The sequence below is a fragment of the Idiotropiscis lumnitzeri genome, chromosome 9 (assembly GCF_059441095.1).
Source record: "Idiotropiscis lumnitzeri isolate Australia: NSW breed Sydney's pygmy pipehorse chromosome 9, RoL_Ilum_1.0, whole genome shotgun sequence".
Lineage (NCBI taxonomy): Eukaryota > Metazoa > Chordata > Actinopteri > Syngnathiformes > Syngnathidae > Idiotropiscis > Idiotropiscis lumnitzeri.
In genome coordinates, this window is record NC_142399.1 from 5,847,778 (window position 1) to 5,871,579 (window position 23,802).

At 40.3% G+C, this 23,802-nt stretch overlaps 5 protein-coding genes across 8 annotated transcripts in view; 1 reads left to right on the top strand and 4 right to left on the bottom strand.

The window, feature by feature from the left end:
- The window catches only part of kcnh1a (potassium voltage-gated channel, subfamily H (eag-related), member 1a), a 30,704-nt gene extending 27,572 nt beyond the window's left edge, over positions 1-3,132 (bottom strand). Inside the window, exons 1-2 of one of the 2 annotated variants that reach the window (XM_088304861.1) lie at positions 2,870-3,132; positions 409-435 (exon numbers count right to left, since the gene is read on the bottom strand). In XM_088304861.1, coding sequence (XP_088160987.1) covers positions 409-435; positions 2,870-2,942 — 100 coding nt within the window. In that variant the 5' untranslated portion in view covers positions 2,943-3,132. The remainder of the gene's footprint in view (positions 1-408; positions 436-2,869) is intronic. The other variant, XM_088304862.1, reaches the window with a different exon arrangement.
- Positions 3,133-4,676: 1,544 nt separating this feature from the next.
- Positions 4,677-5,907, bottom strand: mrpl57 (mitochondrial ribosomal protein L57). 2 transcript variants are annotated; one of them, XM_088305145.1, is made up of 2 exons: positions 5,832-5,907; positions 4,677-5,184 (listed from the first exon to the last, which is right to left on the bottom strand). In XM_088305145.1, the coding sequence occupies exon 2, from the start codon at positions 5,165-5,167 to the stop codon at positions 4,856-4,858; it is 312 nt and encodes a 103-aa protein (XP_088161271.1). In that variant the 5' UTR covers positions 5,168-5,184; positions 5,832-5,907; the 3' UTR covers positions 4,677-4,855. The 2 variants fall into 2 exon arrangements, with proteins under 2 accessions (XP_088161271.1, XP_088161270.1); XM_088305144.1 differs by having other exon boundaries at positions 5,741-5,889.
- A 204-nt stretch (positions 5,908-6,111) lies between these two features.
- Positions 6,112-12,719, top strand: LOC148329980 (cytochrome P450 3A30-like). The gene is made up of 13 exons (XM_088304500.1): positions 6,112-6,582; positions 6,742-6,835; positions 6,911-6,963; positions 7,110-7,209; positions 7,674-7,787; positions 8,263-8,348; positions 8,931-9,073; positions 9,150-9,274; positions 10,443-10,527; positions 10,641-10,801; positions 11,488-11,714; positions 12,145-12,307; positions 12,377-12,719. The coding sequence occupies exons 1-13, from the start codon at positions 6,512-6,514 to the stop codon at positions 12,446-12,448; spliced, it is 1,494 nt and encodes a 497-aa protein (XP_088160626.1). The 5' UTR covers positions 6,112-6,511; the 3' UTR covers positions 12,449-12,719.
- Positions 12,720-13,158: 439 nt separating this feature from the next.
- Positions 13,159-20,460, bottom strand: desi2 (desumoylating isopeptidase 2). Its single transcript, XM_088304501.1, has 5 exons — positions 19,959-20,460; positions 16,721-16,793; positions 16,558-16,651; positions 15,645-15,786; positions 13,159-14,143 (listed from the first exon to the last, which is right to left on the bottom strand). The coding sequence occupies exons 1-5, from the start codon at positions 19,995-19,997 to the stop codon at positions 13,889-13,891; spliced, it is 603 nt and encodes a 200-aa protein (XP_088160627.1). The 5' UTR covers positions 19,998-20,460; the 3' UTR covers positions 13,159-13,888.
- Positions 20,461-20,785: 325 nt separating this feature from the next.
- The window catches only part of mtrf1l (mitochondrial translational release factor 1-like), a 3,751-nt gene continuing 734 nt past the window's right edge, over positions 20,786-23,802 (bottom strand). Inside the window, exons 1-8 of one of the 2 annotated variants that reach the window (XM_088304844.1) lie at positions 23,252-23,802; positions 23,119-23,192; positions 22,770-22,874; positions 22,322-22,400; positions 22,088-22,251; positions 21,739-21,856; positions 21,522-21,658; positions 20,786-21,309 (exon numbers count right to left, since the gene is read on the bottom strand). The exon at positions 23,252-23,802 is cut by the window's right edge and continues 733 nt beyond it. In XM_088304844.1, coding sequence (XP_088160970.1) covers positions 21,097-21,309; positions 21,522-21,658; positions 21,739-21,856; positions 22,088-22,251; positions 22,322-22,400; positions 22,770-22,874; positions 23,119-23,192; positions 23,252-23,663 — 1,302 coding nt within the window. In that variant the 5' untranslated portion in view covers positions 23,664-23,802 and the 3' untranslated portion in view covers positions 20,786-21,096. The remainder of the gene's footprint in view (positions 21,310-21,521; positions 21,659-21,738; positions 21,857-22,087; positions 22,252-22,321; positions 22,401-22,769; positions 22,875-23,118; positions 23,193-23,251) is intronic. The other variant, XM_088304845.1, reaches the window with a different exon arrangement.

The following is a 23,802-nucleotide window of genomic DNA, read 5'->3' on the forward strand; positions in this document are numbered from 1 at the left end:
AAGGAAAAAAAAATCCTTGTATGCGCAGACACACATTTGGAAAGGACAGGGGAAGGAAAATTTCTATTTCATACCACATACACTAATACACACTCTCACGCAGACAAAAACCCACATTTCTTCACACGTCCAACTAAAGTCATGACAACACAATAGAATGCACAAGATGTTCCATGCCAACGTGTTATTTTACAATGATCAGATGGATGTTACTCTTGGGAAGTCCAAATCGCTTACTCTGGTGTTCAAACATATATTTGTAATTATGACTACAGCTCAGTCGTTAGTGAGCGCTTTGTAAATTAACAACATTTGGTATAGAACATTTTAATGAGACACTGGAATGAAAAGGGAGGGCAAGGTAGATAGTGTGAAGAAAACATAAGAAGCTAGTTTAGTTCGTAGTACCTGTCTGTCTATGTGACAGTGTCCAAACTGAAATTTGTGAAAAGAAAAACAAGCGTTAACAGATTCATATGGCAAACATCTGGTTGAATGTGTGACCAAAAGAAAAAGAAAATGATGGATTGTGCCAACAAACAACAAGACAATGGTGATGGATTGACAATTGTGCTAGAATTTTCATCAACAAAATATTATTTTACTAACTACCTACTTATATGACTAGAATGAACTAAAATCAACCCAAACCAAGTGTTATATGTTGCTGCTAACACCTAATATGATAACATTTAGCTGATGCTAAGAAAGGTCAATTTGCTAACCCAACATTTACGAAAAATGAATTATAGATATTTATAAATGAAAGAGATGATTTTTGGTACCTTCTGTATGACCACGACATGTTCAAATCAAATTATTTCAATAAAATGTTGATTTGACAGATGCAGACGGGTGTAATGAGCCTCGGCTACTTCGCTAGCATGCTGAATTCAATAGCCTTCTTTTGAAGAAAAAAAAAAAAACAACAACAACAACAAACAGAACATCTTGTGAGTATAAATGAGTTTGAAATCAATTTCCAACAAATTGAATTGTTTATCACCTCAAATTTGTACCAATTGTTGAGGCTAACATGTTAGCATAACAACCATCTGACATGCAGTTAGCTGGTTAGCAAGTGAGCTAAAATTGGCAGCCATCCCCGAAACAAATTGTCTGAAAATGGTCTACTGTCATATTTTGCTTAGAAATAGACGGACACGTTTTTTAAATGACGTTTTAGGCCCTATTTAAATATAGGAAAGGGAATTCAAGTTCACTCATAGTCCGGGATTGAAGAAAAAACGCATTACTCATGAATATGAAATGTTACAAAAGACACAAAAAAAAAAATCAAACGATGATCGAGTGAGAGACTTTATAACATCCATCCATCCAAGGAGCTAGCGCTCTTTTCAGATTAGCAGTCTTGGCTCCCGTTAGCTCAAGATTTAGCGCCTGCTAATCCGCGGACCGCCCAAGGTCGTGTTGGCTTTTGTCTTGAAGGATGTGTCTTGTGGATTTTCATCCTCTTTTTGGGAATTTTGGCAATCATCCATTTCACGGCTATGAGCATTTTCCCACCCTCACGATCAAAGTCATCAAAGGTCAGATTATCGGATGTCGCTCACATTTCTCCTAACCATAACAATAAAATGTCCTAATTTGCATATTTTAACTCATTTCCACCCAAAATCAGGAAAGGTCTGATTGTCAGAAGTCTCTAAAAAATTCGACTGACCGGTTATACTTTGAGTCGGGTGTGTTGAGTAATTTTTCCTCCCTCATTTGTTCAATCTTTTCAACCTTTCTGCAAGTGTGGGATCTGTGGACCCCCCTCAGCCATAGACAACCTCAGAGTCCAATGATTAGCACTTTTGTGCACATATGGTTTAACAGTGTGTAGCCCATATGCATTACTGCCCATATAAGAGACACCTGAGACTTGTGTTGCTCTTGTGTAATTATGCAGGAAATTAAAAATGCATTGCTTTAATGCGAGTGAGTAAAGGAACAGTCTTGCTCCCTGAGAGAATTCCAAGAGCTTCTCATATAAAAGTTGCTCTAATTAAATATTGCAAGGGGCAATATTCTTCTTTTTCTTTGGTATTATTTCTGGTCCATCAATTTCTCTCTGTCCAAAAGTCAATCCTGCGGGAGGCTTTTATGTCATCACAAGTTAGAAGCCTATTGTTGATTGATTGGTTACTACGCATGTTAGTAAAAATCCAATACACTGTTATATTATTGCCCATTGTTATACAGAATTTAAAATGTTTACTATTTGAATGTTTTAATGTTTTTTTTCCTCACGTGTCAATGGAAAAATAAAGATGTTATGCCTGGTAAACATTGCGTAACGGATGTTTCATACGCTATCCATATTGAATGAATTCATCATGCACTAATTGTACAAATATTACTGTAGCAAAATATTTACTTACCATGCATAAACATGCAACATCCAAATCTTTATGAATTTCTTTGAATGTGTTTGTAGTAAATTTGAAAAAAAATAAATAAATACAGCACATGAATTTTGCTGCGATGACAATTTTCTTAATTTCCACTAATGAGAAGAATAAAGTATCTTTCTATCCTTTCAGCTATCTATCTATCAATTTATCTGTCCGTCAAGAATAATTGATTTTGAAATGGTCCAAAATGACAGGGTGTGGTGTTTGTTTTTTGGGTTTGCAGTATCATTTAAACTAACTTTACTCATTAAACCCCCTTAAAAATGAATCCCTAATAAGACAAGAGCAGTGGATTAATTGGGACTGAATAGATCAATACAGTCAGAAAGCACACACACAAGCGCGCGCACACCCCGACACGCGCTCACACACATACACACACACACACGCACTCGCACCCCCCCCTCACACACACACACACACACGCATACACAAAAACCTGGTCTTACCGTTGGAGCGCCTGACAATATTCTCCAAAAAAGTATTCTGAGGGGCCACAAGTCCCCGGCGGCCCCCCGCCATCCTGCCGCTTCACTCGGCCTCTTCCGAGCAAGGCTCCGCGTGGTGCTCCGGCGTCATGGTGCCGTGGCGTGGGTGAGTGTGTGCTGCTTGTGCGGCGGCTGCTGGCTGCTCAGCCCGCTGGTGCTGCGTCTCCTCCTCATCATCATCCAGGAGGAGGAGGAGGGAGGAGAACGCCTGAGATGCTGATTTGGATGCGGGGAGGAGCCACCCCGTCTATGGTGGGGTCTTCCTACGCGTCAGCCTCTTCATCATCCCTCCCTCACCTCATGGAGCAAGAGGAGGCGCCACAGTGACACCTGCAGGACGAAAGAGTGAACACACTCGGGACTGAGCTTTCCCGGGGAATTTCATTAGGTGGCTAAAAAACAGTGGTGCCTCGAGATACAAGCTGTTGTTTGTACGAGGTTTGCTTTAACTTGAGAGAAAAATGTTTATGTACAAGAGGTAGATGGTGGAAGTGAACTCAACTCAACCTTACAACAAGAAGTAGTTTGTAAAATAGTGAGTTTACACCACCAACCATAAGTCCACTAGCTTAATGCTAACTCATAATGGGCACTCGGCGGCAGCATAGACGAGCTAACGACGTGAAGGAGTTAAGCAACGGATATCAAAGATTAAAATGTCCATGACAATATAACGTGAAAATAAAATGTCTGCAGATAATATCACAATACTCACTTGCTTATACAGCATGTTTAACCTCTACTAAAAACGACAAAGTTAGGCGGTGTCGTTTAGGCGGTAACTCTTCTTCGTTTTCTGTCGCATGACTATATTATACTGCTCCTGGTGGCCAAGATAAGTAGCACACACCCATGAATCAGTAATGACGCAAAAACTCTTAATTATATTACTGTACGCTTTAAAAAGTAAAATATGATACAGATCTGTTTTCCTTATTAAAAACAATCGAAGATTAGCCAGTATATCATTGTGCAAAAGTCTACAAATATGTTCATTGTGATTAAGGTGATCATGATGAGAGGTTGTACAAACGACTTTAGAGTAATTCTGCAAGTGGAAATATTTCGGATTTAAAAAAAAAGACACGATATAAAAAAATATTTCAAACGTTTTAGTGTGAGCCTTGGAAGACTATATTAAGGTGTGAAGATTGGACTGTGGTGGTTGCTATGGAAACCAGCAGGGCTCAAAGCACCAAAGAGGTGATAAACTCATTAAAAATGAAGTCCGGATAGGTGAGGTTGCCCTTCCAGTGAGGTGAGATAAACTCAAGGTTCGGAAATGTGCTGGACAGGAAGAACAACACAGGCGTTATTAATAATTCAAGAGACAAACTTCAGTCTGAAGATGTTCACGTCAACCTCGAGTTGTAGTGGTCGGAGTCTGGTGTTCCCACAAAGAACATTCGGCTGTGGGTAATGTACAGTTTTTATAGTTATGCCCACGAGTATCTGGACAGCGTAAGATACTTTTTCACTGTAACAAAAAGATTTAAAATATTACGAAGACTTTTCCGATGAATCTGCAACAAAGGGCAGGCAAAGTTGAAATAGTTCTGAGTTCCTATAAAAGAGGTATTGTGCACTTTTTGAAGATAATGGAGGGAAAGATAATTTTCTTGAAGGTTTTAGAGGGAATGATGCAGCTGCTAAGTCATTGGTGGAGAAACGGTGGCAGTATTCTGTAAATTAACCCCAGTGTTTCATAAAAGGGGACAAAAAGACGGACAATTTCACAGCTGAAAAAAAATAGAAAGTACAAATCCAGTTGCAGTATTTCAAATGAGTTTTATACATAAATGACTAATAACACATGTGGTGTACATACACTTGGAGCAAAAACTTTGAAATATTGAGCCACGTCGATGCCTTTCTGTGAGTTTTCAGTCCAGCTTTACAACACGACAACAAATTGTTGAAAAGTTTCTCAGTGTCCAAACCAAAGCATTAAGATGACCAGTTCTTGGAGATGCCAAGGTGGGAAAGGTGATCTGTGACAGATTTGTGCGCAGGGAAGTTATTGAAACTGGTTTCCTTGATGCGCGCCCAGTTGCGTGCCCGGCGCTCAGCGGAGTGGCCGAACTCTTGTTCCGTCGTCATGTAGGGTCGACTGATCCAGTACTCGTTCTGGGCCTCACGCTCCAGGTGCTTCAGCATGTTGCGCTTCATCTGCCACGTGACAGGACGCGGACGCCTGTACTTGCCGATCCACTGCTTGCCTGGGATGCCCTTACGCAGGAGAGCTAGGGTGAGGAACATGGTGGCCGCTCTCGTCTCTGATGGCACACACAAAAAAAGTACAAAATGTGTCGTTAAGGTCAGTGGACCACCCAACAGTCAAGGTTGCAGGATTAGGATCTTACCTCAAATATATCATTTCATAAAATATTTTAATCACTAATAATATGTAAATGTAATCAATCAATTATAAAATTATTTAATTTAAAACCTAGAGTATTAAAATCACTACTAGCTTTGTTAACTACAAGTACAGTATTTATAAATAGAGCCGCAAAGATGCTGGGAAGTACATCCACAAAATGTACCTAGTGCAATACATTCATTTGTCCTTCATGTGTGACATTGAGTTCTTACCATTCTTTGTTCCCTCATATCTAAACATATGTGTATATGTATCATATTTCACTACTGGATGAACAAAAAAAGCAATCGAAACAAGGCATAACACGATCAAATGGAGTTTAGTGACACAACAAAACACTGCTGCAAGCACGAAATGCTAACTTGCTAACTGGCTAGCGGTCTTAAATGTGGGTCCGATTACAAGATGAGTTTTGTAACAACAAGCGACGTGCAATATGTTCACTTTACCTCGCTTCTTAGTGAACGAAATGACTTCAACATGCAACGACAAACAAGAAAACACGTAATGTAGCCGGTTTAAAAAGCCTCGAAATTATACATGTGAAACTGCAGGGGACGACGGTCGAGCTTCTTCCGGGTTGTTCTACGGCGTGGCAGAAAGCTCAAACTACAGCATTACATATTGTTTCGTGTTTCATGTCGTCATATGATTAAAACATTTTCCCGTTTGTAAAGATAAATTAGGAAAGTCTATTTAGAAATTAATTAAGCTAATGTAAATGGTTTTCGGATTTTATTGCATTTTTCGACAATACTGGTTAAAGAATAGCAATTGCTTTGTCCCTTCTCGGTTGCCGTAGGTGTTTTGTATTCAGAAATCTAATGTTGGCGACTAACTTCTCTGCGAGCGAAACAGTTCATATGCGAATGGAAACAGTTAATAGTTGCGAGAAACTAGATAGGACGAAATTAAGACAAGTTAAAATGTTTCCAAACAAAAACGATTAAAGTGGACCGCTGTGATTGAAGTGTTTTCTGCGAGTCACTCTGTGTAAAGAGTTAAAACTTAAACGAGTCGGCGATTCTTTTAAAAAAAATCATTATTAAACTGCCAAATTTGGATTAATAACGAGTGGTTAATTATTAAATATATTTATGAGCGGATGCACGCAGTGACGTAATGTGATCGTTGGCATTTCCTGCGCATCTCGTAGGGGTTCAAGGGTTCTGGCACTTCCTTGTTTTGGGCATTTGGAATTGGATTTCTCACCCGGTACGATGTTCCCCTTTGAACTTTTTTCGCCCACAACCTGGACTTTAGTAGCTCTGTTTTTCGCATTGCTTCTACTGTGAGTATGCTACTATATATAAAAAAAAAAACATTTTACACTGCAGCTGTAACAAAGCGTTTTACAGAACGCGTAACATAAAACATATATGACTGAATTTATTTACTGAAAATAAACAAAAAACAAATGCAGCTATTCTGTTATATTATGTACGTGTAGGTATGGTGTGTGGCCCTATGGACACTTCAAAAAGTTGGGAATACCAGGACCGAGACCACTTCCCTTTGTCGGCACAATGTTGATTTTCAGAAAGGTGGGTCAGAAATCTGCAAAATATTTCAAGTTTTTGACCCATGCAATTTCTCATTTCTGGTTGAATTCCAAGTAGGGCTTGGTTGCTGCTGATCGTGACTGTCACACCAAGTATGGAGATGTGTGGGGGTAAGAGATGTTACATAACTACACTGACACAGCACAGCCGGGACACATACATGCCACAAGACAAGCAAGCACACTAAATAGGATGACAACGTTGATGATGTTTTGAAAGACAAGCGTAAAAGTGAGTTGACTATTTTTCCATGTAGGTTGTTTGACGGCAGAACACCAGTGTTGTCGGTGACTGATCCCGAGATCATTAAGGCCGTGATGGTGAAGGATTGCTACACTGTGTTCACCAACCGCAGGGTGAGGCATGTCTCGAAGACAATAACTGCGGCCCGAGATGTGCAGATTTCTTTGCTTCAAACAGGAGAAAGAGGGTGTGGGAGGCAGGGTGCAGTGGGGTTGGGTGTGTGTTTCGGAAATTCCAGATGGCCACCATGCACTGTTTTGTGTTGTTCTTTTGCTGTTGCACGTTTTAAGCTCTATAGATTGGTCAGTGGTCCACACTCACCGGTCCGGACAGATATTTTACGATTTTTTTTTTGTTGTTTTTTAACATAAACGTGCCGATGGTGAATATATGACAGCAATCTTGCCCTCTGCTGCTGAAAATCAATCAATAATTTAGTTTTTTTGTGTGCAATACATTTGAACAAAATCAATATTTAAGTTATTGTTTTTTAATGTTCTTATATTTTATCTCAGTGTTGATGTTAAAACTGTTAATATGCATAATTTTGACGGTGTTACCCCCATCTCATCCTCAGGACACTCTTGTGTTTGGAGCGTTGGCTGACGCCATCACTGCTGTGAAAGATGAAAGATGGAAAAGAATCCGCAGCTCCGTGTCGCCATGCTTCACCAGTGGAAGACTGAAGCAGGTATGGATGTTTCCGTCCTGGATACAAAACTTTCCAATTGAATTTACTGTTTTTTTTTTAATGTAAATAATTGAATGAATTTACACTCGGAATATTATTACGTTACAGTTGCTGTTATGAGGCCTACAGACAAAATATGAAAAACAATCAAGGTGACAAGAATAAACTTGCCACATTAATTGTTTCGCAGTTAGGTCATAAAGGTTGTAAAATTGCAAGAAAAAAAATCAAGAAAAATGAAAAGTGGCAAGAATTAAGCTGTTTAGTTACAAAAATATTTGTAAACTCACTGCGAGTTGTAATACTACGAGAAGAAAAGTTGAATAGTAACAAAGTGGGAAAAAAACATTCTTACTATTTGAGTCATACCGTTTTGAGAAAAAAAGTTGGCATCAAATTGTGAAAATAAAAAACATGCTTTTCTAAAATTGTAATGAATCAGGATTTAATTTAAAATTTTTTGTTTTGTTTTAAGGTGTTCCCCCTGGTCACCCGTTCCACAGAGCGACTGGTGGAAAGTCTGGCCAAAAAGGACCTGAGCGAAGCTGTGGACATCAAACAGTCTGTATCAAAGACACATCATTTTGCCAACTTTATTTTGAATGTCATTCTCTTTACAAGCGTTCTTGTAAAATCACGACAATCGTCACACTTTTTTTTTTCTTGAAGCTTTCCGATTTTTTTCACCTTGAATCTAATACCTTTTTTTTTTTTACAGTATGATTTGTTTTGCATATCATTACGACCATTTTGTAATAACGTTACAACTTTTTTTTTCATAACTTGTAGACTGTTCGCATTACCTAAATCAGGCGTGGGCAAACTACGGCCCGGGGGCCACATGTGGCCCGTTAAATGTTTTAATCCGGCCCGCCAAACTTGAAAAAAAATTCAACTAATAAACCTTTTTAATGTTTTATTTTCTAAATACTGTGGCGTGTCAAAGACAGATATTTTGTTTTAATGCTTTGGTTCATTTTCATTGAAAATTAAATGTGTTTTTTTTTTTTCTCCGATGAGGTGAGGTGACCAAAACACTCCATCCATCTGCTCCTGGTCCGGCCCCTTTGTCAAATTTTAGAACTCATCGTGGCCCACCAATCAAAAAGAGATTTTTATTCTATTGATTTTTATGTGCGATAGATTCTTCGGGCCATACAGTTTGGACGTGGTGACCAGCGCCTCCTTTAGTGTGGACACCGACTCCATCAACCGGGCGGATGACCCCCTCGTTGTTCACCTGAAGAAAATTATGAACTTCAAATTTTGGCCGATAATGATACTACGTACGTACAACAGACTGCCAGTGCTGAACTTCAAGTGCGTGTATGTATAATATTTTCCACGCTCCACTTTTTGCAGTGCTTTTCCCCGCGATTAGCAAGCTGTGCAAGTTGCTGAACTTGGATTTTATGCCCAAAGCCAGCACGGATTTTTTCTTCAACATCATTAAGAAGTTTAAAGACCAGCATCTCGCAAAGCAGTCGGTAAATTTCACAGCATTCGCGTGATCTCGCAATTTTTTTCCCCCCAGAATTTCAGAATTCAATTCACAAGTTTACATTGTTTTCCTGTCACACTTCGAGTCTCTTTACTTGATTCTTGTGACATCCTGACGTTTTTGTATGTAATATTACAACTTTGTAATATTACAATTTGATTTGCCACTTTATGACTTAATTTGAATAACTTAAAGGGGAAGTCACCCCCAAATTTTTCTTTCCAAAAATGTGTTCTATGCAGACTCTCTAGTCGAAACTTGGCATTCTGATTAATATTACGTTTGTGGAGCATGAGTTGAGTCGTAAAATCCGCTGACTTTTAGCCATTTTAGGGGGCGGCCATTTTGTCACTTACGCCGACTGAAAATGACATCATTAGTTGTCCAGGTAACGACCAATCATGGCTCAGCTTTAGAAAACAGGTGAGCAGTGATTGGTCATTAGCTGAGCCCGGAGCAACTGTGATGTCATTTTCAGTCGGCAGAAGTGACAAAATGGCCGCCCCTGAAATGGCTAAAATGGGGCCGGGGATTTAGCTGCTTATTTTTCATTCCACAAACGCAATATTAATCAGATCTGCTCTGTTTGGACTTGTGCCTTGAACATTTTATTGCATAAACATTTTTTGGGGTTTGACTTCGCTTTTAAGGACTTCATTCGCGTAATTCAACTTTAATTTTGCAGATTGACTGTGTTGGTGTCATCCACCAAATTATGACTTTACAGCGCTATTTTTGCAAGTTTGTGACTTTTTCACTTCATAGAATGTCTCTTTTTGGTATAAATCTATGACTTTATTCTCATAACTTTACAATGCTTTCTGCCAATACGAATTTACCACATTTATTTATTTATTTTTTTCTCAAAATGTAACTTTTTTGTCTGGCAACTTTTTGGCTTTAGCTTTTTCACTTGTTTCATGTTTGTAATTATGCCATGAAAGCTCAAAATATATTAAATCAAAAAGTACTGTATTATGTAGGATCACGTTGCGCTTCACGTAACAGATTTTTACACAGCCTGGGTCATAAAATCTAAAATGATAAAAAATGAACTTTTGACCTGCTTGATAACGAAATGATGCTGGCTGACGGTGATACCCAGTTTATCGGAGAGATATTCAGAAATAATGTGAACTAATGTGTTTATGCAGAGTCACGCCGACTTCCTGCAAGTGCTGATCCAGCACGAAATACCAGAGTCAGATATAAAGAGTGAACACGAGCAGCCGAGTAAAGGTACGAGTCATCAAAAAAAAAAAAAAAATTCACAGAAGTTGACATTTTAGGTTCGAATGAGTTCAAATGGGCGACCGCGTGTGACTTTTGCTTCCTCTTGTGGTTGGTTGTAGGTTTGACGGAACGGGAGATTTTGTCGCAAGCCTTCATTTTCATTTTTGGAGGCTTTGAGACGACCGCCACCACTCTCACGTACATCCTGTACAACATCGTCACCCACCCGGAAGCCATGAAGACCCTGCAAGAGGAGATTGACGCCAACGTTCCCAAAGATGTACAGTACACAAATTAGTGCTGTTGTGTGTGGAATGATTATTTTTTTTAATTTATTTTGTTGGTTTGGTTTAGTTTTGTTGAGTTTATTTTGTTGCATTCCGTTGAGTTGAGTCGTATTTCGTCGAAACGAATTGCCTTAATTGCATCTTTTCCCCCCCATAACATTCCGAATTTGATTCTTTAGAACCTTTTTCCTTTTGCTTTGCGATTTTTCTTTTTTTTTTTTAGAGGTCGCTTTAGGTTTTTTTTCCCACATCTTTTCCGATATTTTACAATTTTAATTTTAATTTTAGCTGCAATTTTACAGATTTTGTCTCTTAAGTTGACCTCGTCATCCGTCGCAATTTTATTCTTACAATCTAAGGACTTTACTGCTATATTTTTACAATTTTATTTTTGTCACTTTGCAACCTTTTTCTTAGAAAGTTGTGACATAATTCATTATCTTTGACCCCATTACTGTTTCTCAACACATTACAACTTCACACAGCTTCATTCTTGTAATTGTAGGACTTTTTTTTTTTTTTTTACACATCATAACATCACTATATATTTAGATAATTCAAAACTAAACATCCTTTTGGGGGCTTTAGATTATTGTCCCCCAAAAAAATGATGTGGTGACGATATCATGAGAACATGAATCATTACGTCATTACATGTGTGTGCTTTACCTCCCCCAAGGGCTCCATTTTTTACGAGACACTGCAAGGTATGAGGTACCTGGACAATGTGATTAACGAGTCATTGCGCGTCATTCCACCGGCGCCTCGGCTCGAGCGCATGTGCAAAAAGACTGTCGAGGTTGGCGGTATCACCATCCCAGAGGGGACCCTGGTCGTCGTTCCCGTGACAGTGGTCCACAAAGACCCCCGCTATTGGAAGGACCCCGAGAGCTTCCGACCAGAGAGGTAAGTCCGCGCTCTTGTGGAGACACAAATTCGCTTCGTAGTAAAATAAACTATTTGAGAAAAATCAAAATGTGTCAAATCTCAAATTGGGGGCTTTCCAGATTTGTAGCTATGTTTGTAAAAAAAAAACGTTTTATGTTTACATAAAGACCAGAAACCTTGACCAGATCTGGAATTACTTTTGCAATATCACCTCATATGATTTTGATGAGGATCAAAAATATGAAACATTCGAGATATCGTTTATAGTCAAAATTTACTAGTAATAAAAGAATCCAGTTTTCAACAAACCAATTTCATACAAATTGAAATATAAATGAAGCACTCGGTGAGGGTTTTCCAGATCTGCTATTATTTTTGGTAACATCCCAACAACGCTTTTTGCCTTGAAAATGCCACCCATTGTCTCCGTCTCGGCATGACATTGCAGGTTCAGCAAAGACAGCGGTGAAGAGGTGCACCCCTACGCTTACATGCCCTTTGGCCTGGGCCCTCGCAACTGCGTGGGGATGCGCTACGCTCTCCTCACGGTGAAAATGGTGCTGGTCCACCTGCTGCGGCGCTACAACGTGGAGACGTGCAAGGAAACTGTCGTAAGACACCAACAGTCATGTCAATCACCTTGCCTTTCCTGCTCCTAATGTCCATCTCTTTGGTTTTAGATTCCTCTGGAGTTTGACTGGAAGTTCCAGCCAGTGAAGCCGGTCAAATTAAAGTTTGTGCCCAGAGAGTAGGAAGCCAGACAGGCGCGGAAGGTGGAGTACCTTTATGCTTCATAACAGTTAATTACTCATTTAGTGACCTCTTTACAACATTAAAACAATCAATATGTGGTTGATGATTAGGAGGAAATGTGTCTACACGCTGTAGTACATATGCCTGCCATTGGAGGGCGCTGACAGCTACATTACTGAGTTTTATAGTAATATATTCTGCTTGATTTTTATTTTTATTTTATCAACTGATGTACGCAAATTTTAAATAAAGATTATCTATAAACAAAAATGTTCAATCTGACATTTATCATGGAACATCACCGAACATAGGTGAGCCTCATGTTTCACAAAAGCTTCACGCAAAACAACTCCGTACCGACTGTGATGCAGAGATGAGGCTTTGTTAAAATTCTGGGGCTGCTTTGCTCCACCCAGCAAAATTAGTTATTTTGAACAATTATTTTCATTTCCACTAAAATTTGGGGATGCTTATTTTGGGGATCAACTGCAAAACCTTCTCAGGACATTTTTCCAATGAAATTCACTCTTCTTGATACTCTTTATACCCTAAAGATTCAAGACATCTTTGAGCTTGAATATAACCAAGTCTTTGTTGCACAGTGCGCTTGTGAAGTGAGCGTTCAGTGTTTTCCCGCTGCCAGTGCCACCTTTGGCCTTTAGGTTAATATCAAGGCTATGAAATAAATCCTGGTACAAGACAGACCTCGTTTTGTTTTGTCAACAAATGTTGTATTTTCTTTCATTTTCATACAAAACAGCCGCCATTTGTTCCTGGTGGCATAGTGAAAACTGCACTAAAAAGCAACTAACCTGATTTGTGTGTTTGTTTGAAAACAATGACCAAAGGTCCTGAGTTTATCAAAGTAAACGAAAATATAAAACAAATGTTTGTAGTTAAGGAAAAGGTTGTGCAGTCCCATTCATTTTAAATCTGACAATTAAAAGCAGACGCTTATACAATATCAGGAGGCATTGCTGTGCTCAGTGTTTTAAAAAAAATAAATAAAAAATCACAAAAGTTGGGTTGCTCTTCTTGGCAAGCCAGCTCGAAGGCACCATGGCGGGTTGTTGCTACTAAGTAACAAGTCATTCTCCTTCGGCTGGTTCAAAAAAAAAAAAACAAGGTCCACATGGGGACTTTTGGCTCGGATTACCTGCAACAGGTAGAAGCACCATTCAACCTAGTTGGTCGAGTCCTTATGCGGCTGGTGAGTGTCAAAATGGGAAAGAGACCATTTCTATGTTTGTAAACAACAGGCTACTTCCGGGTGGCAGAAAAGTGATTTGACGAGCGTTGACCTGAACTGAAATCATGATAGAAACGCACAGGCCTCAGAGTAAACATTACTCGCGGTGCCATCGGAGAACGCAAAGGTTTCTGCCACCTGGAAGTACGTGTGACGTCTTGATGAAATGTCTTATGGTCAGCCCGGGTTTCTACCGCCGTGGCTGGTGGCGGGTGGAGGACGAGCATGCGGACGAGGACGGCGCCACGGCCGCCAGTGAGGCAGAGGCGACGGCATCCTCGGCCTCCTCTGGCTCGCTGCCGCAGTGTAGCTCCTGGCTGACGCTGGACTGCAGGGCGGCCGGCGTCAGCCACTCTTTGGGCAGGCAGCTCTGCAGGAAGGGCACGCAGGAGCTGAAGTAGGCCAGGCGGTTCACCCAGCGCGGGATCTCGCGGCCACAGAGGATCTGAAACGCGAGGACAAAGGAAAAGAGCAACAACAACATGACATTGGAAATACTGTGGTGCCTTGACTTCGGATGGAGGTTTAATAACTCGGAACTAAAATCACGTATCTCGTATTACCGCATATATTAGCGACAAAAGAATGTTGAAATGTATTTTTTTATTATTATTTAGACAAGTATCACTCTTCAGTATTGGACAGAGTCATAAAAGATTAAACATTACACTTGTACGCCATAATTTGATGCACATGTAGCTTCTCTTTTCCGTGTGTGTATCTTGGCCACCAGGGGGCAGAATAATACATACAGAGACTGCGTAACTTTGATAACAAAATCAATGCAACTAAACAGCAATATCATTTTTTTTTTTGCAGAGGATAAAGAATACATGCATGTGGGTTTGTACGTTGTCTTTGTTGCTACTATTTGTGTTTAAATATAAGTTTACAATTCCCACGACATTGACGCTATGTTTTGTTAACCCATCTATAATTTTTTACATTGTGTTCGCATCAAGTTAGTAGTTAGTGCGTTTGTTTGAGTAGACGTCTAATTGACTATGGTTTGTTTTCCAGTAGACTTCAAATGGAAATAAACTAATTCAAGCAACATCACTAATCTGCTAAACTGCTACGTGCTGTGACGTTCGCTGCCACCTCACCTCGTGCTAATTTTCTGTAAGTCTCCTCTGATGACTGTCTTTTTATTTTAGTTTTTTAAAAACAACACGACAGGACACTGCCATCAAGTTACATCACGGTGCTTTCAAAGAAAACTGGAAAAAAAGGGCCAACGCTTGCCTCACTTCTCCATTACGACAACGGAAGCGTCCAAGCGTGTACGTACGTGTGTGCGTGAACTTGAGTGTGTGTGTGTGTGTGTGTGTGTGTGCCAGCCGGCTGTGCATGCCTGGGCTTGTATCGTTACTTTATAATCCCCATCTCAGCGTTGAGACTAACTGTAAGACTCCCTGCTCATTAGTCAGAGCAGGATAAGCCGATTTAGACCTCACACACGCGCACACACAGTGGACACTTCAGTTGGTGTATTTGACGAGTGAGGCAATCATTTGCGCCTTTTTCACTATTCTTTGAAAGCATCTCGTTCTGTTGTTAAGTACACTTGGAGAGGGGAGAAAAAAAAAAAAAAAGAAATTTGACCGCCAAATATGGATGCGTATTACACAGCGTCCCGGAAGACATCTCCTGAGACTTCAGCTCATCAGTGCTGCCCAGCCTGGCTTACAAATGGTCGATTTAGCACGGCCGTGAATGAAGAGCGGCGATCTAGTGGAGGTTCACTGCAGTCTACCATATTTCAAAATCTCCGATGGGAAAATTGGATTTAAATCCAAACGGGATAATGTCGCACCTCCGAACAAGTGGCGCTTTTCTGGGCTTTGTTTTCTTGTCGGGCACTAATTACATGGAATGCAAAGAAAGCCACCCACACCATCATTTGTGTGCGTGCGTGTGTGTGTGAAAACGTGTAGCCACCGTACCTCTGACAAGGCCGAGGAGAAGTGGTTACAGTTCTTGTGCATAAGGTGGTAGGCGTTGCCTTTGTACTCCTTGCCCATTTCCTCCACAATGCGCTCTACGTCGTCCTCGGTGAAGTCGGTGCTGCCCAGGACGATGGCTTCTCTGCACACGCGCACACATCATCATGCCATCATGTCACAATGTCGAGTCGATACAATACATAGAAAGAACATCGATTTAATTTATGTGATATTTTTGTGTTTAAAAAAAATGTTAAGCGGACAAATGGCATGGTTAAAAAAACTAAAGTAACCAAAATACTTTTTAAAAAAAAACAACAACAACAAAAAACAACATTTTATACTCATCACTCTTCGACCTTTGAAATACAGTTTGTGAAGATGACATCACCAGTTAATGTACATTGCAATCAGTGAGAGCATAACAAAAAAAAAAAGTAGCAGGTTTGGAGATGCAAAGATTCTGCCCAGCAGCGATGATTTATTGTTATCCATAATATTTGAGTTGTCGTTATTGGCAACATTCAAAATGATTTTATCTACACAATTTGGATAGTGCACTCCTCACCAAGGAACACAACATTAAAGTGAATATCCGTTTGTGACTTTCATGCAGAATTTCAAACATCAGGCCAACAAAAAAGCAAAACAAATGCAATGCTAATCCTTTGACGCAATCTTAACGATGAACTCACGAGGAATGCTGGGGTTGAATTTGTTTACGGTTTCAGTGGTGTGGTTCCCCCTCAAAGTATCAGTCCCACTGTATTTATTGGATTACTGTGACTCAGTAGGCAGCAAAGATGCGTGTCGGTCCGTCAAACACCACAGGGCACATCAATTAGAGCAGAAGTAATGGGACACTCGCACGCATGCGCGCACACGAGAATGGGAAGACTTTGAACTGACTTACTTGAATTTAAAGGTGTCACCCAGCTCGGTGGCGTCACCCGGCGTGATCTCAAAGATCCCTGAGAAGGGGTATGGGTGTCCCCCATAGGCAAACTCTACAAAACACACACACACATTTAGAAAGCCTTTCAGCGGCGAGGCATGGCGCCATGAGATGAGCTCACCTCGGCCGTAGATCTCGATCCCTGAGTGGAAGACGCCGATGCCGAGCGTGCTGGTAAATTCGTTGATCCAGTACTGAGGAAGAACAACAAAAACACAGTGTAGACAAAAATCATTGTTGTGTTGCGGGTTATTTAAAAAATAAATAAATATGAGTCAAGTCATAAAGGCAGTTGTTGGACTTGGCTTTTCATTTTGATACTCACTTGTTTTATTTTGGGGATTCAATGGCATACTACAAAGAGGCATTTCGAATATACGGGCTATTATTAATAGCTTCGACTTTAGAGAAGCACAAATCAACTTTCACTTTCGATTGCACAAGGTGCATTGAAATTTTCTGATCTCAAACGCAGACGAAAAATACAATCAGTCAACCTGATAGCAAAAACAATATTCCAACCGATTGCGTCAGTTTTATTGCTGCACACACAAACAGGGGATAGACAAGATAAATACGTATGTAAAAATAAATACATGAATGTGAACATGAGTTAGTAAATGCCCAATCAACATTTTGCAGGCATTAATTGTATATTCTCAATCACAATTGGTAATTGTTCCCCCGGGATCATAAAATGAACAAAAGGATTTTCTTTTTAGTATCCACACGCTCACCAAATTCATTTTTTTATCCCACCATTAAGTTTTTAGTCTTGAGAATATTCACATGATTTCAGTGGCGGTCACGAGAAAATGTTTTGACCGCTAAAAACGTGTGACATCTTGTCTATGCGGTGAAAAAACAAAAATATCGGAAAAATTACTGATATGCTTATGTCACGCTCTCATTGTCAAGAATTTGAACATGTGGAAAGCACGTTTGTAGCCCAGGCGACGCGACGTGCCGACAAAAGAAATGCTGCTTGTATCCTGGTGCTGACATAAGACTCTTATCTCAGAGCTTGTTAAAACCTGCTGGCACAATCTGTGTGTGTGTGTGTGTGTGTGTGTGTTTGTGTCTCAAGCAGAAATTGTAGAAAAGTGCAGCACAAAAATTGACTTCTTGTGACTGACATTCTATTGCTGTGCTGTACAATTTTTGTAATATAAAATATGTTCATTGGCTCAAAGAATGGAAGACTCTGCACTAAAGCACTCAAAAAGCCAAACAGGAAATGCACTTAGCCGAGATGGGAGCGGGCCGACGGCGACGGGGGAGGGGGGGGGGGGTGGACGCGCTTTACGGTGGACTCGTCTCTTGGTGTGATGATCCTGAAAGTCATGTGACAGTATTGATCCTCAAATAGAAAGATGAATGAGTCATTTTGAGGCGCTCTTCCCTGGAAGCACCGCAGTGCACTACAGAATATCGTCTCAGCTCAAGTGTACGCTGCTGATGAAATTGTGTTAAAATTTCACACCATATCATTAAATTCTGTTGAAATTCAAACACCTGAAAATTTATATTAGCACTGCGCTCGTTTTTTTCTTGCCACACTGCCCCCATATTCATGTTAATGAAATCATTGCAATTAAGTTTTTTCTCTTTGTGCCGCGGGTGTCAATCAATGATTCATCAATACTTGGGAGTCTGACTCACCCCCGCCTTCTTTGAATCATGACAACGCGATGATGACTCTGCCACCAAAGACGCTTCTGCTATGAGGAAACGCACTCGTGGTCGCTGTGTGTCAAAAGCCCCATTAACACATTTTCACGTTTTATGTTTTCTCCTCGGAACCAAGATAACCCGTAGAAAATGGATACTGGAGTGATTGTCATTCTTCCCACAGAGCAGAACGAAAAATGGCCCAATTATTTCGTATCCTCTGTTTGAATGTGTTGTTGCTGCGTGCTTTGAATGAGTTTATGGATTTATAATTAGCAAAAATGCTATGCTAATTTCTGTTATCCTGTCTATAGGGTTTTACAATATATGTTAGCATTAAGCTAGCACAAGACAGAATTCTCGGGTTTGATTCAACATTTTGATGTTACTTTTGATATATGAAACGAAAAAAATTGTTAGCAAGGATTTTTCTCTCTCACACTATTTCCGAGGTTTCCTTCCTCGAGCTCAGATTTTCTTTTGTTTTTTTTTTGCTTCAAGTATCATTGGCTGGTATCAGCAGTCTCCATAAGTACTTGATACCTTAAAAATAAGGCCATCCCATGCGATGAAGCAGAGTTTGTAAATTAATGATAAATAACATCTTAGACATGGCATTCACAATAATAATAAAACGTCTAACCCTAATAGTGGAAAAATGTATAAGAGGTGAAATATGTGTATGCAATTTAGATGAACGGGTTGTTTTCAATAAATGATTAAGCAGAGGACGTTTGGTCATTTAATACCACCTTTTTCGAACAGAGATTTATTCTGACACAGGCCAGTTACACTTTTCCTAAAGTGATCCTAAATACACACAATAAAAATATTTTAAAATGTCACTTTTGTGTACAAGTGCAGCAAAGTTTGTGTACACTGAGGGTAAGTTAAATTTGACTTGTTTATGCTAAAATGGATTTTAGATTGTGGAAGCCTGGGAGAATAACTGCCCAAGTCATTTTTTGACTGTCACAAAACAAATATGGTTGCTAATAAAATTATGTGTGTGCATAATTATAAAATAAATTATGTCTCAGGCATCCAGATAAGGGTAATCCGCAAAGGTTGAAATCAAGGCAACTGAATTCCTCTTTATTTTTTATGAAAACCTTTCAAAATCTTTAGGGCAATTATGCTGCTATTTCACTGTGATCGATTAAGGAAAATTAAATGTTGTGATAATATTGAAACTGTACACGGCAACCGTGTCAACATTTGCTAGAGGACCATGTTCAGCAGGGTACTTGCAACAGTCCTAAGAGAACTGTCAGTATTTCCACCACATTTGCACAGGTTCCGCCAAACATGAAGGTGCTGGTCATGGAAAGGCATGAGGGAACTTCAAAATATTAATCCAAATCACTTATACATGGAATTTCATGCCCACTGCAGAAAATGAAACAGTACTGAGAACTGTTTGCATATTCACCACATTTGTACAGATTTCTGCAAAACAATGTCATGGGTCCTTTTATGGTGATGCGTGACACTCGAACAAGTAAAATAGCATCAAGGTAGTACATACTAAATATTATTGATAGATTTATTTATTTTTACAAAAAAACGAGTAGCATTTTTTACTCTTTTCTCGTAAAGATGATAAAGACCACTCGTTAATGTATTGTTCGCCAGACGATTAATAAATACTTGTGCACAATTTCCTACCGATAAATACGTTTCCTTACCATATCGTAGACATTTAAGATGATCGGCTCGTTTGCCATCACACTATGCGTTGTCTCCGTCCAGGGAACCCGGTAGTGGTGGTGCTTCTTCGGCGAGGTCCTCGACCTCCTCCTCCGCTCGCCCCCGACTCCTTCCTCCCAGCTCGAGAGCCTCCAAAAATAACCGTTAACCCACCCCCGTCAAACTTGAACACTTTCACCACAGACGGTCGGAAGGGGGAAACGCTTCATCGGCTGCGTGGCGTCCAACATCTGACCGACTGCCAGGCTTTTGTCAGCCACGGAGCTCGTCAAAAGCACACGAAAGAAAACGGTGCTGACGTAAAGTCAGTGACAGTAAAGGTTGACTTTAAACGTCCTTTTTCTCTGGAGGAAATTAGTTTTCGCGAGGGACGACACATAAAACGATTTGTAAAATGACGTAATGTCGCACCGAAGCGAAAGGAAAAAAATTGGACCGAGTGTGGGCGAGAAGGCGAGCACCACAGAAGCGAGCGATGAAACCCGCAATTGATTAGTCGTCCTATGAGTTTCGCCGGGGCTTCTGGGTAATGTAGTTGAATAGCCAATACGGCTTCAGGCTCCAAGTAGAAGTATGCTACGAGCTAACACGTAAAAGCGAACGCTCTTACTTTTCGGTGACGTGTTTTTTTAAAAAAATATTTTTATGTCACATATATCTGGTTAAGCAGCTGTTTGCCCAAAGTGGACAAAATAAAATTCCGAACGTCAAAAATTTGTCAGCTATAACTTTGCACAAAGCACGACTTGCTCAGGAAAAATAATTTTGTTTTCAAAATAACCTTAAAAAAACTTCCACAATATAATTTGAATATTTTAGAATTTTTTATTAGACTTCAATATCAATGCATGGACTATCTAGTAATACATAATTTCTATACTCCTTTGAGAGCCTTCCATAATTATTGGCACCCATGGTTAAGATGTTTTGAATAAGAGCCTGATAATAAAATCAATTATTATTGTAGAAGCATGCTCTCACACTGAAAATGACAGACATGATGCACTACTAAAATTGTGCACACATGATTGTATGAGCTCAATTTTAATACATACAGCTTTAAAAGGGAAGTCCAAGCACTGATTTGATTGTAACACATTTGGTCCAAATTCATGATCATCCTTCCTTATAGCCGTTCTGCTCCAGAAGTTCAAAGAGCTCCTCCTGGTTGGAAAATTCCTGCAGGGAGGAGTTCATCTCATCCAGCAGATCCTCGCCCAGCAGGAACGTCTTGACGTCATGCAATGTCATTCCGATCCGGTGATCCGTGATGCGATCCTGGGCGAAGTTGTACGTGCGGATTTTCTCTGACCTGCCTTTGGTGCCGATCTGTGGCAAAAGCATGCAGGATATGAATGTATATGAATAAGAATAGGGTACAAAACTTAATTTATTTCAGTTAAAAAAAAGTGTCCTATACAGATTAAGAATCACATGTACATGGTTTGGGTTCCTCCAGTCTGGTGTGGAAATCTGAATGAATTCATCTTGAGTTTCTTCCAGCCTAGAGACTCACAAAGTTTACATTGTGTATTGTGTACCTGCACTTTGCGCTGATTGTAGCGCTTACTGGTCTCCTCTTCCAGCTTCATGCCGTAAAGTTTTGCCCGCAGAACTGTCATGGCCTTTTCCTTGTTCTTAATCTGAGACCGCTCCTGCTGACACTCAGCCACAACACCTTGCAAACAAACAAAACAACAGTTGGGATGGCAAATTCATATTCTTGTCAAAGGGCAAAACTGCGTGAAGCGTTTGTACCAGTGGGCAGGTGCACAATTCTGACAGCGCTGTCTGTGGTGTTGACGTGTTGACCCCCTGCGCCGCTGGCCCGCTTCGTTTCTATCTTCAGGTCTTTTGGGTTTATTCTGAACGAGATCTGAAGAAGAACACAACAAAAGAACCGGGTTGACATGAGAAGACAAACTAACATCACAGGATGTATTTTGTCTGACGCGGGGATTTTATTTTGAAAAGAATTTTAAATTTGAAAGGATTGAGCCGTGCTCCAGTAAAGTATATTTTTGTATAAAACCGAAAATGTGTGTATTCACGTGTATAACATAACAATAAATACTATTAACTTGTTTGACACACACCAGGCTTCTACCTCAGTGGGTTGGGGCAGCACGACCACGGTCATAGTGCTTGTGTGCATGCGGCCCTGCTTTTCCGTCTTGGGAACCCGCTGGACACGGTGAACGCCGCCTTCGAACTTCATCCTCTTGTAGCTCTGTTGGCCGCTGATGCTCGCCGAGGCGTGACGCAGTCCACCTGGGCACAGGAGAACACAATGATCAAGTACTTTGTGAGCTTTCTTTCATGTGTGTGTCCACTCACTGACCTATGTCACTGTTCATGTGTTCCAGAACGTCAAAGGACCAGCCGTTGTGCAGAGCGAAGCCCTCATACATGTCAAACATCTTCAAATTATGGGGCGGTGGGGGGTAAAAAAGAAACTAGTTACCATTATGAAATTTGACCTCCATAACTGTAATCATACTTAGCCACTGGTGGGCGTTTCTAAAATGTGTTCCATGAGATGCTACTTTTTTATTTTTTTCATTCCAACCAGATTACAGTCTCTCTGTGTTGCCTCAGTAATGCTGGGCCGTGTAACTTCCAATATATTAGAAAAGGGACTGTTTTATGAACAAATCAGATTCCAAGAGCACTGGCCCTCAATGGTGTCCATATCTTTCCATCAGTTCAGTCCCTACTAAGGGCCCAGGTACCAAATGCACGGCTTGCATCTATTTTATTCACTAGAAATGTTTCAAATTTAGGCCAACCTCAGCAGTGAACAGCATGGCTTCCTGTCCACCAACTCCTGCAGTCACTTCCAGAACAAAGTCGTTCAAATCATCATCCTCCTCCGTGATCAAAAGATCTAATATCTGAAATGGTGGGACTGAGTGGATTAAAACACAAACAAAAAGCACTCAGAAAGAACAAAGAAAGTCCCTCACTTAGCACGGGGGTTAGGTTTCAGAACCCCATGTGACAGATTAAATTAAAATCTGCATCTATATCACACGTGTGAAACTCAGGGCCGGGGGGCCAGATCTGGCCCGCCACATGATTTTCTTGTGGCCCGTGAAAGCAAACATGTTTTTATGACACAAAAAAAAAGTTAATTACCTTCTGCCTCAGGTCATGGATATTTTGCAAACATTCTTCCCTCTCTTGCTCAGCGATTTCTCGTAGATCTTCATCTGTAGGAACACCCATAATCATACAATGGCTTCCTGACTTCCAGAGAAGTCTGGCTCACCCTTGAGAAGTGCCTCTGTCTCGCTCATCTCTTTCTGCTTGACGTCCAACTCCCTGATGGTCTGAATGAGTGGAGCCTGGAGGGAGACTTCAGTCCTCTTTGCCCTCAGCTCCTCAGCACTGCTCTGCTCCTGCTCATTATTGTTGACCGCTCTCAAACAATCGCTATATTCCAAATCGATCTTTTTCAGGTAGTCCAGCAGGGACCTCCTGGAGAATAGTTCATCGAGGGATAATAACTTGGCTACCTTCAACCTGCTGGCAGTGTGAAAAGTCCTTGTGGTTTTGACATAGTTATTATTAAACTTAGCATATGTAATTAAACGTGAATGGTTTGTAAAAACACTTGTGAGCAACTCAAAGGCAGACTTCGTTTCTCTAGGTAGAAGGTGAAGAGCTCTTCTGAAAAACATGATTGGTTGGTGTCCCTATTTCATAGCAAAAACAGTCTCGACCGGTGCATTCTATGCAGTAGGTAAAATAACGTCAAGAAATTTGCAACCAGTTTATGAAGAAAGTTGCAAGTATAATCTGAGAACGAAATAGTGAATT

Bases quoted from the DNA above. Each gene is read 5' to 3' on its own strand.
- mrpl57 (XM_088305145.1), bottom strand. From the start codon at position 5,167: ATGTTCCTCACCCTAGCTCTCCTGCGTAAGGGCATCCCAGGCAAGCAG.
- LOC148329980 (XM_088304500.1), top strand. From the start codon at position 6,512: ATGTTCCCCTTTGAACTTTTTTCGCCCACAACCTGGACTTTAGTAGCT. The intron at 7,788-8,262 runs GTATGGATGTTT...TTTTGTTTTAAG, and splicing joins CCAGTGGAAGACTGAAGCAG to GTGTTCCCCCTGGTCACCCG. The intron at 9,074-9,149 runs GTACGTACAACA...CACTTTTTGCAG, and splicing joins TTGGCCGATAATGATACTAC to TGCTTTTCCCCGCGATTAGC.
- desi2 (XM_088304501.1), bottom strand. From the start codon at position 19,997: ATGGCAAACGAGCCGATCATCTTAAATGTCTACGATATG. The intron at 16,652-16,720 runs GTGAGCTCATCT...TGTGTTTTGTAG, and splicing joins GATCGAGATCTACGGCCGAG to AGTTTGCCTATGGGGGACAC. The intron at 14,144-15,644 runs GTACGGTGGCTA...CTCGCGTTTCAG, and splicing joins TCTCCTCGGCCTTGTCAGAG to ATCCTCTGTGGCCGCGAGAT.